The 14,174-nt window shown below is 41.7% G+C and overlaps 1 protein-coding gene across 10 annotated transcripts in view; it reads right to left on the bottom strand.

Moving 5' to 3' along the window:
• Window positions 1–14,174, bottom strand: part of FAM13A (family with sequence similarity 13 member A) — a 207,092-nt gene that overhangs the window by 16,328 nt on the left and 176,590 nt on the right. For all 10 annotated transcript variants that reach the window (XM_034772859.1, XM_034772855.1, XM_034772858.1 and 7 more), the window contains 5 exons: window positions 8,050–8,263; window positions 6,266–6,404; window positions 5,176–5,257; window positions 4,827–5,047; window positions 3,503–3,586 (listed from right to left, as the gene is read on the bottom strand). In XM_034772859.1, the coding sequence (XP_034628750.1) occupies window positions 3,503–3,586; window positions 4,827–5,047; window positions 5,176–5,257; window positions 6,266–6,404; window positions 8,050–8,263 (740 nt within the window). The remainder of the gene's footprint in view (window positions 1–3,502; window positions 3,587–4,826; window positions 5,048–5,175; window positions 5,258–6,265; window positions 6,405–8,049; window positions 8,264–14,174) is intronic.

The raw sequence follows: 14,174 nt of genomic DNA, 5'->3' as shown, positions 1-14,174 counted from the left end.
CCTTGGAGGCCCCTCCCCAAGCATGCTGATCTACAGACCTTAGGTAAAATGACATTGCAATGCCTCTCCTCTGCCTCTGCACTTTCTCCCCTAAGATGCCTGCAAGTTGTTAGCATAGAATTGCTCATTTTACTCTCCAGCTCATCTTCTGGAACAAAGCTAGGGAGTAAAACTCCCTTGCAATGACTGGGGAGAATGTAGGAGAGGAGAGGGGGAGATTTAAACCTACACTAGCTAATAGTGGTGCATGAGAAAGTGAAGCTCTACATTTCTACAGAATCGTTTGATTAAATGGGTTTCTGTATCTTTAATATATCGAGGGTGAGGTTGGAAAACAGCAAGCAGAATATTTCACACGACCATATAGTTTATCCTCTTCATTTTATTCACCAGTGTCTTTACCCACATCCTAGGTCTGTTCTTCCATTGGATCTTTGCTCTAAGTTTACATTTAAAAGGCTCTTAGGGCAGGGCCTTTAACTGATTGTGATGTCATTTTTATCTACCTACATTAGGATTTTAAAGTGCTGCTCACCACTGTAGTATCTGAGTACCTTCCATGTAAAACTGATAGCAATAGAAAAGTCCCTGGTGTAAAAACTCTGCTTGGGGTAGGGTGTGCACTTTGGATATTTTAGATTTTATTAATTTACTTTTTTGCTGTTTTGTTTTAGGTTGATTCTGTTCAGGATAGGTTTCTTTTCTTCTAAAGGTGTTTTTGTGGGGGTTGGTTGGGTGTTTTGGATAGAAGGGAGGAATGTAACCAGCAGTACGGAGCCCAGAGATACACCACCCATTTACAGGACTCGCAAGGCTAGGTTCACCACGGTCCTCATTGGGTTTCATGCTGATGTGATTACATTCATCAGCTGGTGCAGTCAGCGTTGCCTTGTAAACTGTGAACTATTGTCTGTAACTAGATGGTTTTAATGGTGTTACGAGGGCACAAAACGGAGTAATGCAGTGGTGAATCAGGATCATATCCTCCCTGCCTAGGCTACGTTGGGACCGAAAAATGGGTAGAATGCCCGGGCACTGCTTTGCTGTTGGACCATGCTGTCCTTAAGGGTTAGAAAACAACATGAAAAGGTGCCTGTTGAGGCAAAGAACCGAACCATCAGTTAATGCCACTTCAAAGAGGATAAACTCCCATGTTTTGTAAAAAATAAATAAATAAATATAAGGTTTGGACTGGGAAAAAGAATCCCTAGGTGCGCAGAGGAAATGGAGGCTCCTTACCCGTCACCAGAGGTTCTTCAAGATGTGTGGTCCCTATCTGTATATCTGAATATTTTCATCATTGATTTAGATAATGGCATAGAGAGTACACTTATAACGTTTGTGGCTGATACCAAGCTGGGAGGGGTTGCAAGTGCTTTGGAGGATAGGATTAAAATTCAAAATGATCTGCATAAACTGGAGAAATGGTCTGAAGTAAATAGGATGACATTCAATAAGGACAAATATAAAGTACTCCACTTTGGAAGGAACAATCAGTTGCACACATACAAAATGGGAAATGACTGCCTAGGAAGGAGTCTTGCGAAAAGGATCTGGGCATTATAGTGGATCACAAGCTAAATACGAATCAACAGTGTAACACTGTTGCAAAAAAAAAAAAAAAAAAAAAGCAAACATAGTTCTGGGATGTATTAACAGGAGTGTTGTAAGCAAGACACGAGAAGTAATTCTACTCTGCACTGATTAGGCCTCAACTAGAATATTGTGTCCAGTTCTGGGTGCCACATTTCAGGAAAGATGTGGACAAACTGGAGAAAATCCAGAGAAGAGCAACAAAAATGATTAAAAGTCTAGAAAACATGACCTATGAAGGAAGATTGAACGAATTGGGTTTGTTTAGTCTGGAAAACAGAAGACAGAAGGGACATGATAACAGTTTTCAAGAACATAAAAGGTTGTTACATGGAGGAGGGAGAAAAAATTTTCTTCTTAACCACTGAGGATTAATGGCTTAAATTGCAGCAAAGGCAGTTTAGGTAGAACATTAGGAAAAACTTCCTGTCAGGGTGGTTAAGCACTGGAATAAATTGCTTAGGGAGGTTGTGGAATCTCGCTCAAATGAGATTTGTAAGAGGAGATTAGCTAAACACCTGCCAGGGATGGTCTAGATAAAACTTAGTTCCGCCCTGAGTGTAGGGGACTGGACTACATGACCTCTCGAGGTCCCTTCCAATCTTACGATTCTATGAAAAAGCAGTTAGCATAACTGAGCCTTTGGTCGAAATTTCAGGCCCACGCCATGTGGCAAACAGCAGCTAATGAAGAACAGACCATTTCTTGCTTCGTTAGAGTGGCTCCAGGAATTCTGCAAAAACAGACTCTCTGGTTTAACTATAGCTGGTCAGTCTCTACCTCTGCAGGCTCATCTGACACCGGTGCAGACCCAGTTACACAATAAATCTGAGCTCCACCGATTTTTGTTGTTTAGTTAAAAAAAAAAAAAAAATTAAGTGGCCCAACTGTTCACATTATCCTAGATCTTTCAGTACTTTTCCACTGCAGCAATGCCAGTAGCTGGAAACAGGAAAGCTGGTCTGCTGCAGCCTCCCTTCCTACTAGGTTCAGTTTTGCTAGGTTGTAAAAGTAGCTTATTTAAAAAATTAAGAAGCAGTTATGCTAATAAAAAACAAAGAAAAATATATTATGACAACAGGCCAGATTCTGCCCTCACACTGGTTTTACCTGGATGTACATTCATTAACTTCATTGGGGGATTACCCCTGATTTACATCCCTTTGAGAGCAGAATCCGGACTCTGAGAGGAGACAGGAAAGACAAATCACTTTCCTGGAATGGTTTGTTGCTGTGCCTTACACAGTAATAGAAGTCTGTTACCTAGATGGCTGAGTGCAGGCAGTAAAAATCATGTGGCCTTTGGGCAGCCATGGAGATGGTGTTGAGAGGGGGAAATTAAAGTCAATAATTTTAGAACAACAGGCTGAGAAGCAAATATTTCAGACGTGAGGGAAAAGAAGGGATCAGGGACTCCAAAGCATCAGCACACTGAAGGGGAGAGAGAATTTGCTAACTTGGCACCTTCGGATACATTGGCAGCAGAAGGCAGGCGAAGTGGAACTAGAAAACTTTAGCATTTACCAGAGGTATGAGCGGTTTATACAATTGTTACAACAGTCTCAGAAAGGTGACAAATGAATTTACTCTCTCTCATATTATCAATGTCACAAATGAGTTTCCCTTTACATCCAGCCAGCCTTTACCAGGGCAAGGCTCAGGGATACCAATCATAATTAAGAGCCTGTTGCTCTGATAGACACTAAACTTAGCAGTTAATACAGGGCTAAAAGCACTTCTCACCAGATGAGTGATTCCCTGAGTAAAGGGGCTGGGACTGATTAACAAAATCATTGCGCTTTTCCCCCACCAGTGTGGGTGTTGGTGTACTTATAAGGTGGCGGGAGGTTAACTATGACAGGTGAAGACAATTCAAGCAACTATTTTACATGTGTGCTGCTGTACGTACCGGTCTTCCATGAATGCTTTCATAACACAAGAGTGCTTTCTGAAGAGCCACTTTCTCAGCTGCTATCTCATCTCTAGTCATGTCCTATATAAAAGATGGAGGGAGGGGGAAGAGAAAAAAAGTCACATTTCTGCACTCAGAGAACACTGAGCTTTAGTCTTATTTGCATTCATACTGTACTTTGAAAGAATAAGCCACATTATTTTGCAATAAAGATTGCAATACTTGCCACTACTTCCCCGAATCCCTTATCCTGTGATGCACTTTAAGGAACTGTTACCATAAGGGGCCCATGTTATGTGTTGTGGAAACAAATTACAGCTAAATGACATTTAGATTTCAGGGGTAAGGGTTTGTGTGTTCATCAAGGGGATTCATTAGTTTTTACCGTGCTTTGAAAATTTAAAGTGCTATATAATTGTTAACATTTATTATTTATTTTGATGTAAGAGGACATATCAGTGTAAGTCTTTCATGAAACACTTGTCCTTCGAATCAAACCCCAGACATTCTTTTGTCCCATCACTGCACCCAATATTACAGTAGCACCCCACAGAACAAGCACTTTTGAAATCTCTCAACTTGCAGCTTTTTGTCCTGCAAATCCGAAGCAATGAGAGAATTCTGTCTGCACCTTTTCAAAAAGCAGTCGTCAAGGATTACATTTTTGTTTTTCAGAAAAAGGTTTTGCTTAGTTGACATGTCAGCGAACTCAAGGCCTTAACGTACAAGGCTATCAGCATTTCAGGAACTAGCTACATCAGACCGAGAAAATCACCCTCAGAGACAACCATGTAGCTAACAGGGCCAGATATGAAACTCTTAAGAGTGGAGATAAAGTGCCCTCAGACAAGGGTGATCAACTTTGAATGAGCTAGCAGGAAAGATAAGACTAAGCCAAAGCATGCCCATCTTCAGAAAGTGCGAAAAGACCCATGTGATTTGCCTAAGCCTTCCCGTCATAACAGAAGATAGGGAAACCCAAACATGGGAAGGGGGAACCCAGAAACAAAAGCACGTCAAACACTTCTTGGAACTTGGGAGACGCAAAGAACAAAATCCATTATGAAATTCAATGTGGATAGTTCTTTGAGAATCGAAATGATCAATTCCGTACTTCAACCCTCTGGTGAGAGATGCCACAGAAAAACGAGAGAAAGAGAACGGAAGACTAAGCAAGACCAATGTAGTATCATAATTAAAGATTATTTGACAAAAATTGATGTTACAGTGCTCCAGTGAAAAGTAAAACTACTTTAAAAGCTGTGCATTACAGGACTGTATTTGAAGTCCTGACATCCAACCTGACCTGCATTCACTGTACCTTAATGTCCTCCGGCCGGTTCGTCTCTGCTCGTTTTTCTTGTAGCTTCTTCTGGATGGAGTCTAAGGTCACCTCCACCGCAGGTTTTGCAGCTTTATCGGACAGATCTTGCTTCTTGTCATCTTCCTTCTCAAGCTGTGACCCGAAGCTCTTGGGGAGTGTGTTGCTCCGCTGGCGCATCACAGGAGCCAGATCCTCTTCCGATATCTTTAATTTTGACTCTAGATGGATTTTTTGGGATGGGGATGGAAAAAACAGAATATTTTCAGTTACTGGATAAGAGATCCATGAAGCATTTCAAGATAGGTCAAAGTCAATCTAGGACATTTTCCTCCTGCCAGTTACTCACCTTTAAGCTGCTTCCGAAATTTTGCCAGTTCATTTGTCCATTTCAGCACCTCTGGGTTGGCTGCTTTGTCACTGTGGGAAGGCTAGAGGAAGAGAACAGAAATCCATAGTGAAATCATTCTGAAGAGAGCGGGGAGAGAACCTCAAACCGAGATCTGTATAAACAGGTTTATTGTCTACAGCAGAGGTTTGGCCATAGCAGAGGGAGCCAGGAACTTCTGCTTTCCAATCACAATTCTATTTATTAACTCCCTCTGTGGCTTGGGACTACTTTCTTAAAACTTCCTGCCTCAGTTTCTCCCTCTGTAAAACATGGCTAACAACTCTCATGCAAGGGCGCTGGAAGGGTTAATTCATGTGTGTAAAGCACTCTGAAGGTGGAAAGTACGAGCTATTATATTGTAAAGGAGAAACACTGAATCATCACTGCCATCTGCAGCAGCTGCCAAACAAGGAAGGAGGGCGCTCTTCCTGTCTGGTGCCGGCTTTTCCTAACACAGACAAGACTGTTTCAGAACTAACCTTTTCCAGTTAAATCACTAGCAAATGTGGGTGTGTGTGAATCTATTCTCCCATACAAAGCTTCCTGTGCATCAGAAGACAACATCAGCAGTGACTGGAGAACAGTTCACATGTGCTGCTCAGCTGCACTTTGCAAGGGTGCAGGAACCAGAGTCAAGGAGCGCATTCCCCATCCCTCCCGAGTACATGAGTACGCTGGAGTTATGGCTTTCCCCAGAGTGAGAGCCTCACTAAAACACGATATGCATCCCAACAGTCAATAAATAAGAGGTTTAACTTAGCCATTCTCTGACACAGTTACCAGCTTTGGGCAGATTTACTAAACAGGTAATAAAAATCCTAACAGTTTCTTAGATTACTTCCTGCATGCCCTCCCAGCACCTAATGCTTTAGAAGGGAATTCACTTGGCGGTGCTAACACATGAATACGTGCTTTCCGTTGGTTGTGTGGCAGCTCCACCTCCCTCTGTTTCCAGGTACTCGGGCTGTATCTGAAAATCTCCCCTGAAGACCTTGTCAGCTTGGGCTCTATTCATTTGCTTACATATGCTCACTTGCGAAGAACTTACTCTGTATTTCCTCTCCTCCTCAAATCTGTCCTCAAACTTCCTGATCTTCTTCTTAAGCCCCTGAATCCTCCGGGTCAGCTGTGCAGGTGTCAGATCCTCTCGGTCATCTTCACAAGATCCTAAAGAAGAACTCCGTCTCCTGTAGGGAGCACAGAATGCAGTCAGATCCTATGCAAGCAGCCAGCGAACATCTGCATGCACAGAGGGTCAATTACACCTGATTGTAAGTACACCTCTACCCCGATATAACGCGACCCGATATAAAACGAACTCGGATATAGCAGAGCTTGGGAGGTGGGTGGGGGCTGCGCACTCCGGCGGATCAAAGCAAGTTCGATATAATGCAGTTTCACCTATAATGCGGTAAGATTTTTTGGATCCCGAGGACAGCGTTATATCGGGGTAAAGGTGTACATTCAACTCCCGTGGACATCATGAAGCCAAATTCTGGCGTGATGTAATTGATAGTTAAAGGGCTAGCATCCAGGAGCAGCGAGACCAAGAAATGGGGCGTTAGTCTCTTTGCATTGAAGGTGATTGAAGATTGAGGGTGAGTAGGTTGACCGTTTGCTGCGATTCAGAAGAAACTGAGCAGGGAATTTAGGAGAAAGCAGGCCCACCAACTTGCTCTCTAAAATGAGGTACAAGACCTGAAGATTAGCTGGCCAACTCCAGAGACGTGATGGAGAACTGGTAACTGGCCCTCCCTCCAGAAGCCAGGCTTCCTGCAAGGGAGGGGAGTTTGGGGAGGCTGAGAGGGAGGTGAGGGAATATACCCCCATTATTCATTGTCCAGAGTTTAAACATTTCCCAAAGAGCAGGAGCTCTGAATAAAAACACCTGAATGTCAATGATGAGCCACTCCTGCATCACTACTTCCAGGGTATTTCGTACTTCTGGAGTGGTTCAAGTTACTCCACCTTTAGCCCTCATGCTAAAAAGCGTAACAACACCTGGGATGAGCTACAATTGGGCCCAAATGCATAGCCTGTGATGTGCTATTGTTCAGATTGAATTTAAAAATATAAATACATATATATGACGTGGAACTGGTATAAAAAGGGGGGCAGGGGAGCGTCTACATTTGTTTTGCCATTCTTTGCCAGAATTTCCACCAGATTTGTCATACTCCCAGGTCCGAATTATTTCCATTTAAAAAAAACCTCTGATCTCAGACCACATTTCAGCAGGGAGAAAGTTTTTACGGCCAAATTATAAATCCCTTAAAATACGTATTGACCAGTATGTAGGATATCACAACACAGTTTTCACCACGCCACTACCTGGGCAACCTCCTCCTCCTCATTAGCACTTCAAGTGCTTTTTATCAGAGGATGACCTCAAAGCCTTTTACACAGGAGGGTAAGTACCATTATTCCCATGTCATAGATGAAGAAACCTGGGGCACACAAAGTTAAGTGACTTTTCCAAAGCAACACAGAGAGTCAATGGCAGAGCTGGGAATCCTATCAGGCACCCACTGCATCGTATTGCCTCTCTGTAATGACAAACACACTGCAGCAAGATGCGACGGCCTCCTTATTGTGACAGAAGTATCCTGGGTACCCAGGCACGAACATGGAAGCCACCACTAGAAATCATTGCAATAGCAAGTGAGGAGGCTTCTGTTGGTGGGGATCACCAGCCCCACCCACAGAGCGGGTTACATGGCATTATCTTGCTAAACGAGATGCTGCTCATTACTACGCTGCAGTCCTTTGCTACTGTGCAGCGCTGGGAGCAAAGCCAGCAGCTCAGATGGCCGCTGTGAAACCACCACCTACCTCATGAATGAATGGGAGTCAGGAGGGGAGGGAGGCACTTCTGTATCGTCCAGGTACTGCTGGCTTTGCCCATAGGCATAGAAACGAGGGGACAGCATTGGATCGCTGTCCTCATCCAGAAGCTGCCGAATTAGACATCCGGCCTGTGGGGACAGGTGAGCTTCGTCGGAGTCTAAGCCATCTCGTTCCCTGGAGGACAAAGCTGGGACAGGCTCTGGAAATCAATTGAAACCACTCAATGAAAATGAGCTTTAATTTTCCTTATTCTAAATGCATTCAATGATCACCACAGACATGGGCCAGTTTTTAAACCCATATTTGTCTCAACTTTCCCCCTCCTTTAGAGAGAGGGCCTGATTCTTCACTGGCTGGCACCCGTGGTCACCCTTTACTTGTGGGCAAAGCGAGTGCAGGAGGAGTGTGAAATGCTACCAGATTGGAACGGGAGCATGTTGCACAGGTGCATATGACTACACAAGGTGCCAGGCAGGGGAGAATTAAGCCCTAAATCTGGTCAGTCATCACTGCTCATTGATTCCAATAGACACCAAACCTGACAGCACCTTCCCCCTTTGTTGTCCAAACCTTTGGGGCAGGAACTGAACAGACTTGAATATACTCAGGTATAAAGGAGGTAACTCAGGGCGGCAGAACAGTACATGCAGGAGGAATCAATTGATTCACAGGATGTGCAAATGCCATAAATGATTAACAAGGTGATCCCAATGTTGTAAGCCCCCCCGCCCCAATCCTTCCCCACCTTATCCCCTCCCTGCTTTATGATAGCCATGATGCAGTGATTGGGGGTAACAGTCGACTTTTATCTCATGGGAGCATAGTTCAGATCTTACTATTTTGTTCTGTGGTGTGCCTCGCCTACTACAGCTGTAAAAGTGTTAACAACAATAAATCATCCGGGCTCAATCATTCTCACGTTAAAAACAAACAAACAAACAAACAAACAAACAAACAACGACGACACCTGGAGCCACCCAGTCTCTTTCACACTAGCACTGCTAATAAATCTCCCATCCACGGGTTGAATTAATCGGCTGACGGTAAAAGTAACCATCTCGGAAGACTGGGGGTGTGAGAAAGGGAAATCTGTTTTGGGAATGCCGATTAGCATACTGGAACAAACCGAAAAAAATCATTTCAATCCCGTGATCACTCTGTCCAGATGCCATAAGGGGTCTAACATTCTCTGTTCAGATAGTTTACTAAGCTGGTTTGCATGCTCCTACTTAGCACCACAGGATTAGACGATCTAAGAGTTGTGCTTTGAACATGCAATTCTAACGAGAAGTTCTGAAGTCAAATAAAAAAGTTAGAAAAAACATCAAATAGTGGGTGATGAATCATTGGAAAGGGGCTTAAAACAGCTATAGAATCACCTGCTTCCTGCGGATACAGGCTCTGATCCTGATCTTATACCAATGAGAGAGATCAGGCCTTTTTATTTTGTAAATTTTGAAAAACGTTGCACTTCCATTTACTGCATAAAGTTACATTTCCGTGTTCCTAGCCTCTTGTAAAACCAGTGTGTGGCCCAATAGGTTTAAGGTACTCCACTGTCCTCTGCATTACTGAATTCAGTATCAACTGGGGGGTAAAGCATTTTACATTATTTATGCATCAAAGGCTAGATGTAGCCTCACTGGCGTGGGAGTGTAAATTGCACCCCTCTGCCTCAAAGACTGATGCTGTTCCCAGAAAGTTAAGTCACTCCTGAAGGAATGGTAGGTGGTATTCGCACAATGGCCCTTTTCTAGGGTTCTGAGATGGAAAAGGCAAACCTTCACTTGTGGCCAGACTCCAGAAAAGCCCAAAAGGATCCCACTTGCAGGGAAGATGCACTGATTCGGCTGTGATGGATGTGTAATTTTTTTTAAACCACAACACATGTGTACATCATGTTACCGCTAGTTTTTTTATATATCTATATATGGGGTCCCCTTAAATTAATCTCTGTGAAAAATGCGTCACAGACCGTGAAATCTGGTCTTTTGGCTATTTTTTCCCTATACTGTACAGATTTCACGGGGGAGACCAGCGTTTCTCAAACTGGGGGTCCCAACCCAAAAGAGGGTTGTTGGGGGAGTCGCAAGGTTACTGTAGGGGGTTGCCACCCTCACGTCTATGCTGCCTTCAGAGCTGGGTGGCCAGAGAGCAGTTGCTGCTGGCCAGGTGCCCAGTTCTGAAGGCAGCGCCCCACCCCGCAGCAGCACAGAAGTAACGGTTGCAATACCATACCATGCCACTCTTACTTCTGTGTTGCTGCCTTCAGAATTGGGTCAGGATCCCTACAGTTACAACACCATGAACTTTCAGATTTAAATATCTGAAATCATGAAATTTACTATTTTTAAAATCCCATGACCGTGAAATTAACCAAAATGGACCCTGAATTTGGTAGGGCCCTATATATATATATATATATATATATATATATGTAAACTTCAGTTCCTTTGCATAATCTCTACAGCAAATGTTTTCTAAATTGCCTTATCCTGAAGGAACCCAATAATAAAGAGAGAGAAAACACAGAGGCTTAAGGTTAAAAAATAAACCCATAATCTACAAGCCCTTGAATCAAACTTTGATGATTCGGAGCCATACACATTCCAGAATCCAACTATTTCCCTGAATTTTATCACAGCCCAATGTTTTCAGAAACATTTTGAGACCCTGTGGTAGTGAAATGTGGAAACTAATATCCAGTGTAAAAGGGGCATACTTTGATTCCCCACCCTCACTGATCAAGTTATTCTCATATAATTCTTCCAACGATCCCTCTTCCCAACATGGAGAATGAACAGCTTTAGAGTAGGACTTTCTAAAATAAGAAGTATTTGGGTGATTTACAGTCAGTGGGATTAGCATTATGCCTTGCTGGGATTTAGAAGGGAAAAAATGAGGGCAAAAAGGAATGCATATAGTAGTAAACAAACTCAGCTACTACCAAACCTGTGAACAAAGATGTATGTGACTTTGTCCTGAGGTAGATTTACATTCCAGATATCAGGTACCATAAAAAGTATCATAATGACTCAAGAGGGCTCTGAGATAAGCGGTTTTACAGTCAGCAGTGACTGAGGCATGTGCAGTACCACTATTAATTTCAAATACAGATGAAAAGCTGAAATGGACATTCTAAAGGAGAATGGGTCAGAAAGTGGGAGAAGAAGGAAGTCCTAAAAGGAAAGAAAGTTTGAAACTTGGATGGAACAAATGGCAGCTACAGAAAACTGACTATTTCCCACTTTCATTCCTCGAGGTCTTGACTCTTTGGGTTAGTTGTTCCATTTGCGGTATATAATATTCAGAAAAAATTAGATCAGGAGGTCAAAATGGCTAACAAAGCCTGAACAGAAACGGAACAAGTAGCAAAGGAACACGTGATCTGCTGTATGGAATCAGATCAATGAATGGTCCAACTGGTCCAGTATCTCATTTCCCATAGTGGTTAGTGCCAAATGCTCCTAGTCATGCACAATTATAGAATAACTGACCCAAAGGGGAAGGTTCTTCCTAGTCCCTCTCAATTAGTGGTTGGCTTATGGCCTGAAGCATGAGGATTTGTATCATTTATGTGTTTATCTTACCTAATGTAACACTCTCATAATGGAAGCTCTCATTACCTATATAAACAACTAAGACATTACGAAACCTGCTAAGTTCTTGGACTGGATACATTCCACAGGTTATTTATGTGTTGTGTTAAAAATATTTTCTCCTATCACTTTTACATATACTTTCAGCTTTACTGAATGTCCCTTGTCCTTGTGTGAGTAAAAAGGTGAATAGGAGTGCTCTATCTTCTCTAAGCCATTGATTAATTTGAATACCTTTATCATGTCTCCTCTTATTTACCTTCTCTCTCAACTAAACAGTGCCAGTCTTGTCCACCTCTCCTCCATAGGGGAGTCTCTCCATGCCTCTAACCAGCAACCAGAGCACTTCTATTTTAGGATATCTTTTTTCATTCTTCAGTAATAAGGGACATGCATAAGGGAAGAAATTACTTAGAGATTGTGCACATGGGTGTAAATACTTCGGAGTGTCTATGTATGAACATTCTATTTGTTGGTTTGGAACTTCCATTTCAATTCCTTTAGCCTTGCCTCTTTCGAGTTTGTGTGGAAACGGCAAACGTTAGTATTATGTTTGTAGCCTTCACTCTCCTCTTCAATACCAGTATAATATTACCTTTCATAGTCCCAAAACGAATCTGCCATTGAAGCTTTCAGCCACCAGTTGTGCATGCATGCAACTCTGTAGGTGCACATATATATGTTACTATGTTACCGCTTTAATAAATGACCATAGGAAAGATAAGTGATGTTCTTCAGTTGACAATAGTAGTATTTTAATCAAGAGGTGTGGAGAACACAGTGTAGTGGTCTCTAGGCTGAAGAAATTTATATGGTTATCTCAAGACCATCTGTTATCTTCTTACAGGGAATTGTTTATATTTTTATTTTGTTTACCCTCACAAAATTCATGTGGTCCTCTGCAGGACGAAACATCACCTAAGCATATTTAAAATACCTATGCACACAGATGCAAATGCAGTTGCGAAATGGATTCACACACTGAACAATGATATCTGAAGTGCTGTACCAGTATTTCTTAAAGGAGACAGATATCTGACCAAAACATGAAGGCCAGATTTTCAGACAGTGTAAACTGGTGAAGCAACTGAACTATACCAATTTTTATCAGCTGGGGTGCTGCCCTAAATTCCATTTGAAAACGCAGAAGAAAATGAAGGGAATTAAAATGATCTTTTAAAATTAATTAATACAATTTTAAAGTGTAACATACATACTAGTTTTATAATGAATGAAATGTGTTGTATCAGTAGAGAAGATAACTATTTTTATTTAAAAAAATATTCTTATACTGTGGCCTCTCTTGGTGTATCAAAATAATATATAGCCCCAATGAAGCATCACCACATCTTAGCTCAGGGATAAAAAAAAATTTCTATTAGAAAAGTCAAATTCACACTATGCCTAATGTACCCATGTTTATATTTTGTTAACATAATAACGAATCATCATAATAAATGATGATAAAAATATAAGTACTATTTGTTGCAAGTAACTATATGGTGAGGAGAAATTACCAAATAGAGTAAAATTACATTTATTTCATTTCTGTTTATAACAGTGAGAAAATACAAGGCAATTTATCACCTTTAGATTGGTTACATTAAAAACAAGTCCCTTTAAATATGCTATTAATAACACTGTTGATTAACCAAATAATGAATTTTAAAAACTCAATTTACTAGTAATTATTTATGCCCTTTGTTGATCATTTTTTGTTCATTTTCAGGTTCTTAGTGGTGCAATGTTTCTGTTTTCAACACTGCAGGAGAATGTTTATTTGTTTAAAAATGCCTGTTTTCACTGCAATTAGAAAAATAAGGTGAACACACTGCTGTTGATTGTGGGTTTTGTAAAATATTTCTATTACAAAATCTGGTCTAAATTTTAGTTTATAGTGTTCTTTTAATACTCTGGTGCAAGATAAATAAAGGCAAAGTAGACAGCAAACTGGGGGACAGAATTTGGGTCATCCCAGCAATATTTCACTTTCTCATTGAAAAAAACATGACTAGCCTTAGGCAAGTGGGAACATTACACATTCATAGATTCATAGATTATAGGACTGGAAGGGACCTCGAGAGGTCATCGAGTCCAGTCCCCTGCCCGCATGGCAGGACCAAATACTGTCTAGACCATCCCTGATAGACATTTATCTAACCTACTCTTAAATATCTCCAGAGACGGAGATTCCACAACCTCCCTAGGCAATTTGTTCCAGTGTTTAACCACCCTGACAGTTAGGAACTTTTTCCTAATGTCCAACCTAGACCTCCCTTGCTGCAGTTTAAACCCATTGTTTCTGGTTCTATCCTTAGAGGCTAAGGTGAACAAGTTCTCTCCCTCCTCCTTATGACACCCTTTTAGATACCTGAAAACTGCTATCATGTCCCCTCTCAGTCTTCTCTTTTCCAAACTAAACAAACCCAGTTCTTTCAGCCTTTCTTCATAGGTCATGTTCTCAAGACCTTTAATCATTCTTGTTGCTCTTCTTTGGACCCTTTCCAATTT

Source organism: Trachemys scripta, chromosome 5 (genome assembly GCF_013100865.1).
Source record: "Trachemys scripta elegans isolate TJP31775 chromosome 5, CAS_Tse_1.0, whole genome shotgun sequence".
Taxonomy (NCBI): Eukaryota; Metazoa; Chordata; order Testudines; family Emydidae; genus Trachemys; species Trachemys scripta.
Note: the sequence above shows the minus strand (reverse complement) of the source record. Positions and strands in the feature narration are given on the sequence as shown.